General features: G+C 35.8%; 1 protein-coding gene across 6 annotated transcripts in view; it reads left to right on the forward strand.

Annotated features, from left to right (window-relative positions):
* The window catches only part of MIER1 (MIER1 transcriptional regulator), a 56,835-nt gene that overhangs the window by 9,185 nt on the left and 30,449 nt on the right, over positions 1-17,201 (forward strand). For 4 of the 6 annotated variants that reach the window (XM_054720915.1, XM_054720918.1, XM_054720917.1 and 1 more), the window contains 5 exons: positions 5,608-5,632; positions 10,951-11,096; positions 16,193-16,354; positions 16,694-16,921; positions 17,046-17,178. In XM_054720915.1, the coding sequence (XP_054576890.1) occupies positions 5,608-5,632; positions 10,951-11,096; positions 16,193-16,354; positions 16,694-16,921; positions 17,046-17,178 (694 nt within the window). Of the gene's footprint in view, positions 1-5,607; positions 5,633-5,763; positions 5,801-10,950; positions 11,097-16,192; positions 16,355-16,693; positions 16,922-17,045; positions 17,179-17,201 lie in introns of all 6 variants that reach the window. The other 2 variants (XM_028142390.2, XM_008139408.3) reach the window with 2 other exon arrangements.

Below are 17,201 nucleotides of genomic sequence, written 5' to 3' on the forward strand. Positions count from 1 at the left end.
AGAAATTTAAATCTTTGAGAAAATGAAACTAAGCAAAGAGTTTTTGTAATTCGTCCGAGGTCCTGCAGTTAGTCTGTGACACAATACTGGGACCTAGACTTTTGAATTCCTAATGCTTAATATAGCAATTCATCCTTTAAGTTATTACTGCTAGAGTAGATTTGCTAATTTTTACTCTAAGACTTAATCTTTTTATGCTCTAGAATTCCTCAGGGTAACAGCAAAGTTAAGTGATTTAATTTTGTATGAAGAGGTTATGGTGAGCCGTTGGCAGGGTCCCTCCTGCCTTTCCCACTACGGAGTTGGGTCCTTCGCTCCTTCCTGGCTTCTATTCTCATACTCACCTGTGAGAATCTCTGAGACCAGGTGAAGATAGTCATGAACATTGTAGTCTTGGACAGAGGTTGTTTATAAACTTGGGAAATTTAGTATCTGCATTACTAAGTAGGTGACGATAACACTTAAAGAAATGGCGATGGAATTGGTTTGAGAGGAAATTTTAATTCAAATAGTTAGTTATATTCACTGAAAATACGATTTTGTTTGCCTGAAATTAAAGAATCTAAAGATTCCTTCATGTTTTTACTACCTTATTTTTTTTACTTTTAAATAATGGCAATATTCTACTTTATTTTTTTTACTCTTTTCCAATTTATAGTTTTCTGGTGTATGGGATATTTCTCACTGTGTTCTAAAAAATATTAAAACATTTGAACACATCTGAGGCATTGAATATTTATTACAACTCTTAACAATTTGATTGACTAAATTGTATACTATATGGGTCAAAGTATGAAAATTGCTATAAAAGTTAATAGAGTTCATTTTTAAAATTAATTTAGCCTACTCAATGTGTATGTGTCTGTCTGGTGTTATGTTTTCTATCTCAAAACAATATGTATATACCTAAAAGAAAACTAGGTTATTTTTCAAAATTATACTACTAGACTTGTTAAAGAAAAAAATAGTGGTGAGTACTAGGTTTTTTAAACAATCAAAGGGTAAAGAATGAAAGTCTCCCATAATTTCAGGAGACAATCTCCACTGACTTTAAGAAACAAGTAGTAATGTTTGTAAGTAGTTAGCAAAATGATGTGTAAAATGAAAAAACCTTCTCTCCCCAACCCATTCCCGTGTAGTAACTTTTGGTAACAGATTCTTGTGCATCCTTTTGGGGGGAAAAGATTTTTATGTATATTCTAGCCCAATTGACTCCCTCTACACATTTCTCTCTCCTCTCTCTCTCTCTCTCTCTCTCTCTCCTCTCTCTCTCTCTCTCTCTCTCTCTCTCTCTTCCTCTCTCTCTCTCTCTCTCTCTCTCTCTCTCTCTCTCTCTTTCTCTCTCTGTGTGTGTGTGTGTGTGTGTATTTTTTTTTTCTCAATGCAAACAAGTCTGTGCCACTCATTTTTTTAATGGACTAATAGTGTTCCGTTGCTTGGAAGAACTGTATTTCCATTTCTAGCTAATTAAATGGTGAACTTTTACATTTCTCCCCAACTTTGTGCTGTGAAAAACTTTGTGGTGATGAACATTATACATCTTGATGTTCTTTATTAGGCATATCAGTAGGGTAAGTTCATTTTGGCAAAACAGTCTCCAGACCAGGTAAACCAACTCATATTTTTTACCAATAGTGTATGAGTGCACTTAAGACATTTTAATCCCCAAGGTAAAATCTTGACTACTTACATTTTATAGTTTGAACTTTTTCTAAAAATAGATATTACAAGTGAGTATCTATATAGGTTTAGTTTTATTTTCTCCATTTCCAGTTTAGTGTGATCATTACTGGTAGATTGTTGCAGTTTTCCTGGGGGGTATTGTTAGAGATACCAGTTCGTAAGGAGACATAGATAAGAGTCACATGACAAATGAAAGACTTGCAGTCACATTTAAACCATTTTTGAACAGATGTAAACCATTTTACAAAGAAAAAGAAAATAAGGGTAAGGAAAAAAGGAAATGAGAAATTTTTTTATGTAGTTGTTTCCCTGGGAGGTATACAAGGAATCAGGCTCTAGGCTTTAGTTCCACCTTTTTCACTTACTATGGAACCTTAATCAAGTCACTTTATCTCCCTGGGTTTGCTGATACATAAAATGAGGTAGGTGGGGAAGGTATTATTGCCAGGTTTATGGTTATGATCATGTAACTATGCATTTGAAAAAATGTAGTACTATATAAATGTAAACTACTTTTGCTGTTTTAAATAGGTAAATAAAAAATGCCCTCATTCCATACTGAAATACCCTGTATTATAATATTAAACTCATATTTTGAAAGATAATAATTTTGTTTGTAGGTTGGGCAGAAGTAATGTTTACAGTATAAACTGTTTTCAAATGCTAGTTTTCCAGAAGCTCCTCTTTTTGTTTGTTTAATCAGTCATAGTATATTTTGTTTTAAATTAAATTTATTTGGGTGATATTGGTTAATGATCATGTTTTATTTAATTGGATATAATTATTTTCAAGAAGCTAATGTTATTCCAACCCTCCTCAAACCAGTAAATGGAATTTTATTTTGAATATAGAAGAATAAAATGTGTATGTATAGGCAAACCATCCCTACTTTCCATCCCCCATCCTAATCTAGGTATACCATCAGTCAAATCATGGTTTTTGAAACATTCCAGTATTTCTGACATAATATGATCATTAATGCTATCTTTCAACACTGGGTGTTCTATTATATGCCAGCTATATTTGCAAATGCTACCAGTCCTTGAAATATTTGGTATTTTATTTTATTTTACTTTATTTTATTTTGTTGTTGTTAATCCTCACCTAAGGATAGTTTTCCATTGATTTTTAGAAAGAGTGGAGGGGGAGAGACAGAAACATTGATGTGAGAGAGACACATTGATTGGTTGCCTCCTGCAAGAGGATAGAGCCTGCAACTAAGGTATATATGCCCTTGACCGGAATCAAACCTGTGACCCTTCAGTCTGTGGGCCAACACACGTCCACTGAGCCAAACCAACTAGGGCGAATAACTTATTTTTAATCAGAAAGCCTTTTTTATCAGACTGTTAGATGGAATAATTATTGGAGCATTCAGAAATGACTGAATGCTCAAAGGACCATTTATTTTAAGCTCCTAATTTGAAAGAAATACTGGTTTTTCTTCTTTATGCCATGCAAACTTGTTTCAGAAGTTTACTAAAAAGGAAAAACAGCATTGTAAGTCTATTATGTGGATAGTGAATCTGAGACCAGATGAAGATAGTCATGAACATTGTAGTCTTGGACAGAGGTTGTGCTTAAACTTGGGAAATAAAGTATAATTACATGAAATAAACAGATTAATTTTTGAAAATATTTATTTGCTGTGCAATAATTTGTGTGGTGGTTAAATTCATTTTCAGCTAGAAATGTGTAGCTCTGCCTGAAAGATGTTAAGCAAACTAGAAACCCTTTGGTTACACTAGAGCCTGGATGCACGAAATTAGTGCAAGGGGGCTTGGCCCTCGCCACTGCGGCAGCTGCCTCAGCCCTCGCAGCCCCGGCTTCATCCGAAAGGTCGTCCAGAAGGACATCCAGAAGGACGTCTGGTCTAATTAGCATATTACGCTTTTATTATTATAGATTATTGGGTTGTCTCACCCTACTCTTCAGCTTCCCATTGAGGAACTGAATTAAAAAGTGGCTCTTGTGCCCGGCTGGTGTGCCTCATTGGTTTAGCATTGACCCATGAACCAGGAAGTCGTCACGGATTCGATTCTAGTCAGGGCACATGCCCGGGTTGCAGGCTTGATTGGATCCCCAGTAGGGGGCATGCAGGAGGCAGCTGATTGATGATTCTCATTGATGTTTCTATCTATCCCTCCTATCTCTTGCTGAAATGAATTAAAAAATACTAAATATTCGTTTGATTGTTACGGCAGAGTAACTTAAAGATGGTGACACTTGAAAATATACATTACTAAATTGTACCAGTCTTTTGTTAGAATAAAACAGTGCTATAGGCAAGAACCGTTCTCTTTTAAGAATTAAAAGAAGAAAATAGGACCCTTGAAAAAGTGTGCCTTAAGAGAACTCTTAAGTCATCACGTAGAATTTGGAGTGTATACTTACTACAGTAGCATAATATGGACAGTTTTCAAAATGGAGTTTTAACTTTTAACACCTTACAAAAATTTCTTAGTTACCTAGCTTTTGAAGTATTGGGCACATTCCTCATTTCTAATTTTGTTCTTGCCTCTCTGTACCTTTACTTAAGAGAAAGAAGGAAAATACTAGAATATTCCCTATCTCTTTCTAGTGCTTTTGGCCTTCCAGTGTCTCTTACTTCTATTGGGCATAAAATAGATAGCTCTGAATGAATGGACAAAGTTTTAGTCATCAAGTTTGTCATTTGAAGCATCTTTTGAGTTTCTTATTGAATTTATCTTATAGGAGTTTGTTTGTAAATGACTTCATTATAATTTAATTAAGATAAAACAGCCACAGACTCTCAAGTGATGTTATTAATAAAACAAGTTGCTAACAATTTTATCTTTAAGTTTTCCAGATGTATGTGGTTAAATTTATTTATGAGAGGTGAAATGGTACAGTAAAGGGAGCATTATAATTTGGAGTCTTTGTGGTCTATCAGATAACCTAACTTCTCCAGAGCATGAAAGGCTGCTTATTTTGTGATAATTTACAAGTATGTTGTTTGTTAGTGAAGTTAACCTAATATACTGTTTGGTGCTTAAGTAACATTTTAATTTTTCCTTCTGCTTGCTTGCAATATAATTTTTAGTTAAAATAATGTCTTAAATTGTTTCCACCTCCATTCTCACATACATCTAAAAATACTTATTTTAGAGAGAGAGGAAGGAGGAGGAACATCGATCAGCTGCCTCCTGCATGCCTCCTTCTAGGGATAGAGCCTACAACCAGTCATGTGCTTTGATGGGGACTCAGCTGGCAACCTTTTGGTGCAATGGATAACATCCAACCAACTGAGCCACGCTGGTCTAGGTTCACACATGTTAAGCCAGAGATCAGCTTGATAGCAAAACTATGTGCATAGTTTTCCTGTATTGATAGGAGGGAATATTTCAGAAAATTTCAAGATCTAAATCATATCTCTTAAATTACTTATGTTATGACACCCATATTTGCCTTTAAAATTTGAATCAATTCCAAATTACTGTCTTTGTTTCTAGATTCAGGAGTGTTTTTCAATTTTCCTATATGTTTAAATAACTATAATGTCAGAAAGGATTATACGGGAAGTTTTATTTTGTCCTAGACCAGTGGTCAGCAAACTCATTAGTCAACAGAGCCAAATATCAACAGTACAACGATTGAAATTTCTTTTGAGAGCCAAATTTTTTAAATTTAAACTTCTTCTAACGCCACTTCTTCAAAATAGACTCGCCCAGGCCGTGGTATTTTGCGGAAGAGCCACACTCAAGGGGCCAAAGAGCCGCATGTGGCTCGCGAGCCGCAGTTTGCCGACCATGGTCCTAGACAACTCAGACATTAACAATTACGGTAGTTTTTGGTGTGTTATTAGTTGTAGTTGTTGAATAATTCCTGTAACATTTGTAAGAATTACTACACAAAAATGCTAATTTTTCTTCTTTTCTCCTTTCCTTCCCCACCCCCCCTTAGCCATCTGTTGAGTCTTCAAGTCCAGGTAAGTATCTTCTATACTTTTTATAATCTCTATTTGACTAATATATCCTATTCATTGCATAAAGGCTAGAGGAGTTAGACTATCATCTGACTTGCTTTTCTTCTGAATGCTTCTTTTCTTTGGGGAAAAAGAAATGGATGAAATGTTTGACTGCCCATGAAAGTACAGGTGAGGCTGCTGTGAGTTCAACCTCGTGACTATTTAATGGGTTCTCTCTCTCTCTCTCTCTCTCCCTCTCTCTCTCTCTCTCTCTCTCTCTCTCATGTATTTCCACATGTATTTCTTAACAGTTTTTAATTGCTATTTGACTTGAAGTATATATGATTCATACTTTTAAAAAAGGAATTACTAACGACTTAGAAATATTAGCTTGTATAGGAAATTCAGAGTATTTTGAGAGAAAAATTGTTAAAACGTTTAGTGAAGGAAGGAGAAATAAAATAAGAAAAACATTCAACAAATGAATATTTAATGTTGTAAATTAAGGGAGTTTTTTAATATTTGAATAGGAACAGTTTTTATCTTCTGAACACATATCTTTGGATTTTTGTATTCTTTAAATACAATACAGATTCATTTTTTTCCTAACTTAGATGTTGTGATCTTTGGACTAAGTCTGGCCACAAATAAATGTGTTTTTATTTGGCCAGTGTAGTGATCTTTACAAATTTGAATATTTTATATAAAAATCTGTATTTAGGCTTCTCTTGATCAATTAGAGGTTCCAGCTCCATTGGGTACAGCATTTCTGTGTGGCAACAATTGGTTGGAACTGAATAGCAGTCAGCAAAGTGTTTGGTACCAACCAGTTTTTCTGACTAGTGTCCAGGGACTTGACCAAGAGAGAGTACTGCCTTCTGCAGTGAAGTACTTGGATTAAGGGACAGCGTAATGTAGTTAAAGAAGAGAGAGAAAGGGAGCCCTATAAGGCATTGTAATATTTTATTTGAAAACATCTCATGTTGAATATTTAGTTATGATGTATTACTAAAATTTTCAGATTATTGAAGCAATCACTATTCTGTGTGTTCAATTTTAGAAAGTAAATTTGTAAAAATGCTTAACATAATGGTAGTCTTTTTTTGTTTTTAATGGATCAGAGTTCTTTTCATGAATATATATCATTGTACTCCATGAAGTGTAAGGCATCAAGTAGGGTGGTTGGACTAGAATACCTCCAGATTCCTTCTAAAAGACAAGAGTGTTAAGTTGACAGTTGGTTTTATCATATTTCAACTTCATGGTTTATAAATATGTTCTGGATAGTTAAGGTTGGAAGTAGTCTGACCTCAGATAAATACTAGATTATCATATCCTTCATAGGACATAGAATTTTTCCTAATTTCTTTTTCTTGCAAACAGAAATCATTTTCATTGGAAAAAAAATAGGTTCTAGTTGGTTTTTGTTAATGTTGTGATATTGCAAATAAACTGAGTTTTATATATTTTTCCATGAAATTTTGAGATGTTCATCAGGTAATACATAGGTATAAAAATAATTTCTCCAAAAATGATATTAATGAATGACTTGAGTTTCCATTGCATTTGAATCAGTCTATGCTGCACTGGAAGAATAGTAGAGCTTGAAGAATACAAATGTCTTTGATGCCCTTTACTACTTGCTGAATGCTTATACAAACAGATTGACTCATTGAGTGTTTTTTGTTTTTATATTGGTTTTAGACTAAGGAAGATCTTTCAAGATAGATAGTGTTTCTAATATTTATTTATTTATTAAATATGCCCAAGGGAATATTTATTATTTTTATAAGTAATACTAATTATGTAAGTTGGAAGAAATTAGGAATAGAGGCTTCATGTAAAAAAATGTTTGGTCCACTGGTGAAAGGTTGTGTACTTTGTAACATCTGCACTTTGGAATTCATTATAGTAATAACAGTCACATGCCCAGGTTAGGTGGTTTGTCTATAGACGCCATCAGTATAAACCAATGTGGAGGCATAAGACAAGGTTTAACTTGTAAGACTAGTAGCCATTAGAGGTAGGGATTTAGGGAGGGGAGGAAATAAAATAATTAATGAGTGCACATCCTATATAATAAAGGAGTAATATGCAAATTGACCGAACGGCAGAATGACCGTTTGGCAGGGGGTGGGGCTGGTGAGCAGACCGCGCCAGGCCAGCCAAGGCACGTTCCAGCAGGCAGAGGGGGAGGGGAAAGCAATGGGGCGGGGGGGGGGGGGGGTGCGGTGGCGACCAGCAGCAGCAGAGGGGCAATGGGGGAGTGTGTGGCTACTCGCTGGCCTGTGCCGTCCCCTGTTCGCCCAGTTGCCTCCCACAGAGGCTACCGGCAGGGCCACTTGCTGCCTGTGCCATCCCCTGATCGGCCCCACCAGTCATCTCCAGCAGAGGGAGGCCAGACTGCGGCTCAGTCGGACATCCCCTGAGGGCTCCTGGACTGCGAGCGGGCACAGGCTGGGCTGAGGGACTGCCCTCTCCTCCCACACCAAGTGCACAAATTTTCGTGTACCGGTCTGGGCCTCTAGTGATATATTATAAGCGGAATTTTATCTTTTGAATGGTTGAAATAATGTAGGATACCTTTTAGTAATTTTGCAGTAGGATACAAAAAGTGCTAATATTGCATTAACTCTGAAACATAGTATTTATTTTCACAGTGCATCAGACTCCCTACCCATAATAATTTATTTTTGAGACCTTTTTCTTCACCTAGGAGACAGCCTAACAATGTGCCTTAGTAATTAACTAAAAGGAATAGGGTGATTATTTGGTCCCAAAGAGCAAGGTAAAAAGAAGTCATAAAATAAAGAAGTCATATGAAGGCAAGAAAAAATTGGAAGTTTATAAAAAAGTTACAGTGTATATGTAGGGAAAAGAATTAGAGTAAGAAGAGAGAAAAGGTTTACCCAAGCTATTTCTTATAGGGAGGGGAAGTGACAAAACTTTAAATACAATTGGTCTTGACTATAATGACAAAAAGTGAGGGACTTCAGGTAAATCATATGACACTCATCATTTGGTCTGTATACTCATGTGAGCTTGATTTTTTTTTTTTTTAAGTTTGTAAAGGAAGGCAAGTAGTTAGGAATTAAGCATAGTTATTGTGACAATATTTGCATCTAATAGGAATTATATTATGACTAGAGGCCCGGTGCATGAAATTTGTGCACTCGGGGGAGGGGGAATCCTTCAGCCCAGATTGCGAGAGGGTGCAAGCCAGGCTGAGGGACCCCACGGGTGCACGATTGGGACTGGAGAGGGACGTGGGAAGTTGGCCAGCCGGGGTAGGACCTTGGGAGGGCTCCAGGGCATGTCCTGCCCATCTCGCTTAGTCCCGATTGGCTGGACCCCAGCAGCAAGCTAACCTACCAGTTGGAGCATCTGTCCCCTGGTGGTCAGTGCCCATCATAGCAACTGGTCGACTCTCTGCCCCCTGGTGGTCAGTGCCCATCATAGCAAATGGTTGAGTGGCCTTAGCATATCATTAGCATATTATGCTTTCATTGGTTGAATGGATGACTGGGCACAGCATATTAGGCTTTTATTATATAGGATTAGTATAATAGTATACAAAAGGGTTGTGTGAGGTTGTTTTTTTTTAATCTTTCTGCATATAAGAGAGAAGAAAAGTATAGTATTATCTGTAGGAATACATAATTGTTAACTAAGTGCCCTAGAAGATTGATTGCTAGGTGAACTGAAAAGTTTTGGGAGCGTTTTCCATTAAAAACTCAGAAAGAAGGGATAATGGTTAAAACAAAAAAACTACAACTAAATTAATGGTTCTTAAACTGTGCAAGTCCCTCAGCCAGTACTAAAATGCCCTAATTATGTCATGTTTTTCTTAATTTTCCAAAAGAAATTATAATATGCTTTTCTAAATGTTTTTATTTTGTAAATCATTCTAAAACTTTGATAATTTGTTAACTCTTTTTGCTGTACTGTAGGATGAGACCTGATTTAGCAATTACATATCTAGTTATTTTATGTTTAATATCAATATTTTACTATGTTAGAGTGTACCATGACTTCTAAGTGTATTGCTTTCTAACCTGGCTTGCTATTCACTCATTATAGTAAACAGAGGCTCTTTTCAAGTATTCTCTGAGGCAGGATACCTACTATTTCTGAGGCTGTGACTTAAATGAGGCTTAGAGTGCAGTAAAAGCACAGGCTTTGGAAATAGCAGGCCCAGGATTCCAATTCCATCTTTGCCACCTACTGGCTCTAAGAGTTTAAACAAGCTACTTAACTCAGCCTCAGGTTTTTCTTTTTGATCTTCATAGGATTGTTTGCTTAAATGAAATGATGTATATGAAGTGCTTGAGCATAGTATTTGGTAAATAGTAAGCACTCCAAAAATATTTCTTATTCTAAAAATTGTGGGAGGTGACAAGAACCTGGAGCCTTCTGTATTTCCTTATCCCTAATAGACTGTATTTAAAACAAATCAGCATCTGTAATACTTTGTTTTACTTATTGGTTCTTTTATTGGAGTAAAAAGGAGGGGTAGGTGCGTCTGTTAATACAACTTTTAACAGTTTAAACTTAAATTTATTATTTTAATGTTAAATAACTCATTTGTTCATTAGTAAACAATGCTTTTGCAAACTTAAGTCCATGTTTAACAATAGCCAAATGTGGGGATAGTTTACAGAGTGTGCATGCCCCAGCATTTGCAATCCAGTATTACAAGGCTTTGACCTATTGAGTACAGCAGTATTCTCCAACCACCAGGCTAAAAATAGATTAGCTTACACATCAGTTACCTACTAGGCTATTTTTAATGCCTTTCGTAAGAGTTTTGTATGCAATTTTAGTACATTTTGCTCCTATAGTTTATCTTTGAGTTATTTCATATAAAAATCATCCAAGTAAGTTAAGGACAATTATGCATATACTGGAATAAATTTTCATGAAAGTGCTAATAGGAGAGTAATATTTGAGTGCAGCTTTGTTTTCATTAGACTATATGTTAAGATGACTATATATTTTACATGAATATATACTCTCAGGGGCCATAGGGGCTCATACTCATTGAGTCTATTAAATATTGATCAAGTGATTAAGAATTGTGATTCTTATTTTGCAGTTGTACCTGTGTATAGAGATGAGAAAGGCAAAAATAATCCCTTAAATCCCTTAGAGAAGGTTTGCGGGGAGATATGAGTAATGGCAAGAATTTCAGAAAAAAGCAAATAATACTTTCTGTGCATAGCTTTTCTTTGGTACTGTTATTTGATTTATATCAGCTTCAAAAGTCATATACATTATATTAATATTAATGAGGTACACTTAATTTGATTTACCAAACTTTTAAAAATATTCTTTACCAGGAGGTTCAGCAACATCGGATGACCATGAATTTGATCCATCAGCTGACATGCTGGTTCATGATTTTGATGATGAACGAACATTAGAAGAAGAAGAAATGATGGAAGGAGAAACAAACTTCAGTTCTGAAATAGAGGATCTTGCAAGGGTAAATAACAATAAGAATTAGAGGATGAAATGTTTATAACTTTTTTGTGGAGAAAGGAAACACTTGAAATTTTGGTTCTCTGCCTGTGTTTGGGAGAAAAAGGATGTTGTATAGAGTTGACTGAAAAATTCTATGTGATCATAGGTGGTATGTTTAAAATTTGAAATGAAAGGCCTTTTTTAAAGAAGTAACTTCATTATGTAAAATAAAATTCAAGTAGTTACTTTTGTAAAACATCACAGGTATCGGGTCAAAAATGAACTATAAAAGGATCCTAAATCTCTTACACACCTCTTCTGTCCTCTCCCAATTACTGCACCTTTTATTTTTACCCACCTTCACAGCCAGAACTTAAAGAGTTGTTATCTTCCTTATTTCCCAGATAACAATAAATGATTCTTACGTGATACTTGCTAAGTCTTTAAGTACTTCAGTTAGCACATAGTAGGAACACTTATTTGAATTTAAAAGAGGATTCTGCAGCAGAATTGATTTTGTTTTTTGTAGTTTTAGCCCAGTGTTGGCTACAAGATTTTCACTTTATACGTTAGATTAAATAAGTTAACTTTTTATACTACTGTCAAACTCTAAATGTTGTATTCCACAGTGGGTCATGACTATTGCTTACTAATTTATTGCTGCTGACTGTTGCTTACTAAATTGATATTGAGTGACAGAGGTTAAGATAAAAGTTAATATCTAAACAGAAGTACAATACGACTATATAGTTTGTTTCTAAATATGTTTTTTTTTTTTTAATTGATTCAGAGAGAGGAAGAGAAAGGGAAAGAAGGATAAAAACATCAATGATGAGAGAGAATCATTGATTAGCTGCCTCCTTCATGCCTCCTGCTGGGGATCAAACCAATACGTCCTGGTTCATGGGTGGATGCTCAACCACTGTGCCACACCAGCCGGACTATAGTTTGTTTTATATTAAGTAAGCATTTCCTTGATAGAATAGGCAAGGATTATTTTGTTTACACATGATAGAATTCACCTAAAACTAACTTTAAGAATACATTTTAGATGTATATTAGAACTTTATTTTATTTTTTAGAAGTCCTATGGGTATCTGAGTCCAAGGAATGTCTAGAACCAGAGATTCAGTGTCCCTAGGACCCCTCGATCACTCTTAATCCATGGTTACATCCTATTGGTTTCTTCTGCAAGGTCTCTTGAGTTTTTCTTTACCATAGCCACTCATTTAGTTTAGGTTCTAATTATACTACATGTGATTTATAGCAGTGAATTCCAACTTAGCTTAGTCTTCCTGGCAAACTAAATCTCTCCCTAAGTCCATCTTGAGCATTTGGTTGTATTTTCCCTAAGCCCTAACATTGTGTCAGTCACTGCTCAACACCTACTTTCAAACCAAGTCAAAAGTAGAATATGACAGATTTTTTTAGAAACTAAGTAAGACTAAAGAAAATATTTTAAAATACCAGCCCTAACTTTCTTTTAGTTATTACAGATACCCTCTGCTCTTATCACGGTAACCTACTTAGCATTTTTGTTTCTATACTTTTGTAGTTTTTCCTGAATTGATTGACTTCTCTGCCAGTTCTATTACTGTTTTTCAAATTAAAGTGGTTCTCCAAATGCACTGTGATGAGCTACTTTTGACTCTCCTCAGTTCTCTGCCTAGTCAGTATTGGAGGTGTTGGTAAATTTTTCTTGGAGAAATAAATTTTTAAAAAGTGAGTCACACTTCTCAAATATGTATCCAAGAAGGAAAAATCTAACCTAACCATGAATGTCAGACATAAAGATTTCTTTCCATGCAGTTAGTATGACACCTATTTTTTTGACACATAACTGAGCAAGATGTCAGATATCAGTGATAAGCTTTATTAAAGATAATGATCAATCTTTATTACCTTCCACTGGAAAGGCTGATGTGCAGGTAATTTTATCTTAGAACTATGTATGAGCTAATTGGTTCTTAAGCTGATCTCATACCAGCAGCATCAGCATCACCTGGCACTTATTTTAAAAATGCAGATACTCACGCCCTACCTCAGCTTACCTAGATCAGAAACTATAGAGTGGGACTCAATAGTCTGTTTTAATAAGCTCTCAAGGTGATTCTATTGTCCTTGAATAAGACAGAACAAAAGGTTGAGAGCCCTAGGACATTTATTTGGTAATCTGCCTGTTTTGTGTTATTTCTCAAGGTATCAGTTAACTCAGTTGTAAAAAAGTAGAGGTAATACTAATATATATATATATATATATATATATATATATATATATATATATATATTAATATTACCTCTACTTTTTTATTGCTGCTGACTGTTGCTTACTAATTTTATATATATATATAAAATTAGGATAATTTTAAAGCTGAAATGAACATGAAACTTACATTAAAGTGTTTCTCCTGGTTTGGCCCTTACTCTTACTAGTGACTTCAGGGGCTCTTGTTCATAATAGTGACTTCAGTTGTTAAACCTGCTTCTAATTTGTGGTGCAGAATGAGTTTATGGAAAGTATGAGCTGGGATTAGGAGGTGTAGTTATGTAGTAAAGTCTCTGTCAGTGCATGATGTATCCTTCTATTTGGTTTTCTGAATATTCATAAATAAGAGTAACAAACATTCCCATCTCGTACTTTTAAAGATCTGATAAGATTGTAATACTCTCACTGTGCTTTTATTTCTCTCTCTGAAATGCCTGGCACATAGAAGGTACTTTATGGCAGCTATTTGTTATTATCCTGTATAATAACAGGCTAATATGCAAATCGACCGAACGGCGAAACACCTGGTCTCTATGACATGCACTGACCACCAGGGGGCATATGCTCAACACAGGAGCTGCCCCCTGGTGGTCAGTGCCCTCCCACAGGGAGAGCGTCACTCAGCCAGAAGCCGGGCTCATGGCTGGCAAGTGCAGTGGTGGTGGTGGGAGCCTCCCCTGCCTCTGTGGCAGTCGGACATCCCCCGAGGGCTCCTGGACTGAGAGGGTGCAGGCCGGGCTGAGGGACCCCTCCCCCCTTCCAGTGCACAATTTTGTGCACCAGGCCTCTAGTTGTGTATAAAACCAGTATTTTCTTTCTCTTTCTCTTACTCTAGTTTTTTCTTGATTTTGAAGTTCTGTGTTACTTCTCAAATCCTGACTCCTAATTCCCAAATTTCTGTCTCGTACATGGACCAGATATCTACATGGACTAGATCCTTGAACACCTTAAACACTGTGCTACTGCACTTTGAGAATCACAATACGAGGTGTCAGTTAAGTATGCCAGCTGGGCCCTAACCAGTTTGGCTCAGTGGATAGAGCCTTGGCCGACGGACTGAAGGGTCCCATGTTCGATTCCGGTCAAGGGCATGTACCTTGGTTGCGGGCACATCCCCAGTGGGGAGTGTGTAGGAGTCAGCTGAATAGATGTTTCTTAACTTTCTATCCCTCTCTATTCCTCTCTGTAAAAAATCAATAAAATATATATATTTTTAAAAAAGTATGCCAGCTGGTCTATCAGCTGGGGTGGTAATACCTTGCCTGACATAGTTACCATTTTTCAAGCTGTGGCTACAGCAGGTCATTAGGGATTTTACAATTGATTTCTCTTTCAGAAATAGATTCACAAGCTGACTTATAACTAGAACATCAGTTTATGATATGAAGTAGAAATATTAACATTTTCTTCCTATTTCTATAAGAAAACTTTTAAAAATTATAACCATTAGTCATTGCTTGCACACACATTCTGGGTGATGGGAGTTAATTGTATAAGTGATTAGTGTCATTGGATTTATATAATCCAGTTCGATGTACCCTTCTCTACCACAACAATGTATTTAACACATAGGCCAGACTTATTTCTGCCTATGAATAAGACAACAAGACTGCTGGAGAAATATAGAACACTAGAGGCCCGTCAGCCTGGCCTGCAGGGATTGGGCTGAAACCAGCCAGTGCACGGATTCGTCCAGCGTGTGTCCAGCCTGTCTGGCCCGTTCTGATCAGGGCCAGGGAGGGACCATGGGAGGACTCCAGGGCATTTCTGGCCCATCTCACCCAGTCCCCATAGCCGGACCCCAGCAACAAGCTAACCTACCGGTCAGAGCATCTGCCCCCTGGTGGTCAGTGTGCGTCATAGTGACTGGTCGAATGGTCGGACACTTAGCATATTAGGTTTTTATATAGGATGTCTTATTTCATGATACCCTTTTAAACTGATTCTTTCTATTAAGGGATGTGTGTGTGTAATATGTTCACATGAATGGGTTAAAGTTTCCTTTTATAATCAGAATTCTGCCATGTTTCCCTCATACTTGATGTTGTAGTCATATTTATTACTGATTAGAGTGAGTACCTTCTGCAGGAAGCTAATTGCATTTCACTAACATGGATATTTTTTTATTTCACCCTTAGGGTATGTTTTTGTGAGGTTTGGGGGAGGTCCCTGGTTGAGAGTATGGACTTTTGGAATTAGACTTGAGATCTGGCCACATAAGTTATTACTTATGTGGGGTTTTTTTGTTTTTGTTTTTTTGTTGTTGTTTTGAGAAATGGCTTAATCTGTCAGCCTATCTCATCTATAAACTGGAAATTGCATAAGATAGTTTTATATGTAATTATAGATTACTCTAAGAGAGAATATATGGCTAATGCAATTCAGTATCATTCCTGTACTATATCATTGCTGTTTTCTTTTCATGTATTTGGGCTGAGTAGGCTTAGTTTACAGTCTCTTTATTTTCTAATTATGCTATTCTCCCACTCCCATATTATATATGATACTCTTAAGTGTGAGCATCCATACATACTATTAACTGAGGTTTACATTAACTAAATGATTGCACAAAAGAATAGTTCTAAACCAATGTCCCTTTTTATTATACTTAAAAGATTTTGTTGTTAACAATTCTTATTGGTCAATGTCTTAAGAAATTCTTAAAAGACTAGAATTTTCTTAGCTTTCAGAACTATTTTCAGTTTCACTTTTTATGATTTTAAAATTCTTGATACATGCTTAAAATTCTTGATACATGCTCTTGTCTAAGAGCATTCTTCAGTATGGAATGAATACAGATTTGTGAAGTATAGGAATATGAAATATTACTCAGAAATTAACTTTCTGTTTAGGAAAGCGACATGCCAATTCATGAACTTCTCAGCCTTTATGGTTATGATGGTACTAGTCGACTACCTGAAGAAGATGAGGAGGAGGAAGAAGAGGAGGAGGAAGGTGAAGATGATGAAGATGCTGATAATGATGATAACAGTGGCTGTAGTGGAGAAAATAAAGTAAGCTTATAGAGAAATTTTTAAGATTGTAGTCTTTATTGTTGGAATTGTAATTTTTTAATACGTTCATTTTGATTGCTTATTTTTATCTGTATTTCTGATTTTAAGAGTAATACATTTAGATATTAAAAATTAAGATATAGAAATATGTAATAAAAATTGGAAGTTCTCTGTAATCCACTCCTGAGGAGTAAGTTTCAGCTGTGTTATTCAGATTTCTTTTCAATGCCTATTCTAAGTAAATTTGTACTAACGTTTAAAAAGCACTGTTTTTAAGTAATAAAGGCTAGTTGGCAGTTCTGTATTCATTTTTCTTAATTTGTTTTGAAACAATTTTAGATTTACAGAAGAGGTTCTAATGTTGTACAGAGACTTCCTATGTACTCTTCACCCAGAGATTTCCCTTATGTTAATATCTTACATAACCATGGAAGATTTATCAAAAATAAGAAGTCAATAGTGGAACCATACTACTTAATTAAAACTACAGGCAATTCAGATTTCATCAGTTTTTCCATTAATGTCCTTTTCCCTGGTCCAGGATTTGACCCAGCACACCATGCTACAGTTAGTGTATTTATTTTAATCTTCTAGTTATATTTGAAATACTATGATCTTTAATCTCCAACAGGTTTTTATCGATGTTGTTAATGTTTTATATCTTAAAGCAATTTAATTTATGATCCCACAGGAAGAGAATATAAAGGATTCATCAGGTCAAGAGGATGAAACTCAGTCTTCAAATGATGATCCATCACAATCTGTTGCTTCTCAAGATGCACAGGAAATAATCCGCCCACGACGATGTAAATATTTTGATACAAGTAAGTGTTACTGGTTGCTATAG

Source organism: Eptesicus fuscus, chromosome 9, assembly GCF_027574615.1.
Source record: "Eptesicus fuscus isolate TK198812 chromosome 9, DD_ASM_mEF_20220401, whole genome shotgun sequence".
Taxonomy (NCBI): domain Eukaryota; kingdom Metazoa; phylum Chordata; class Mammalia; order Chiroptera; family Vespertilionidae; genus Eptesicus; species Eptesicus fuscus.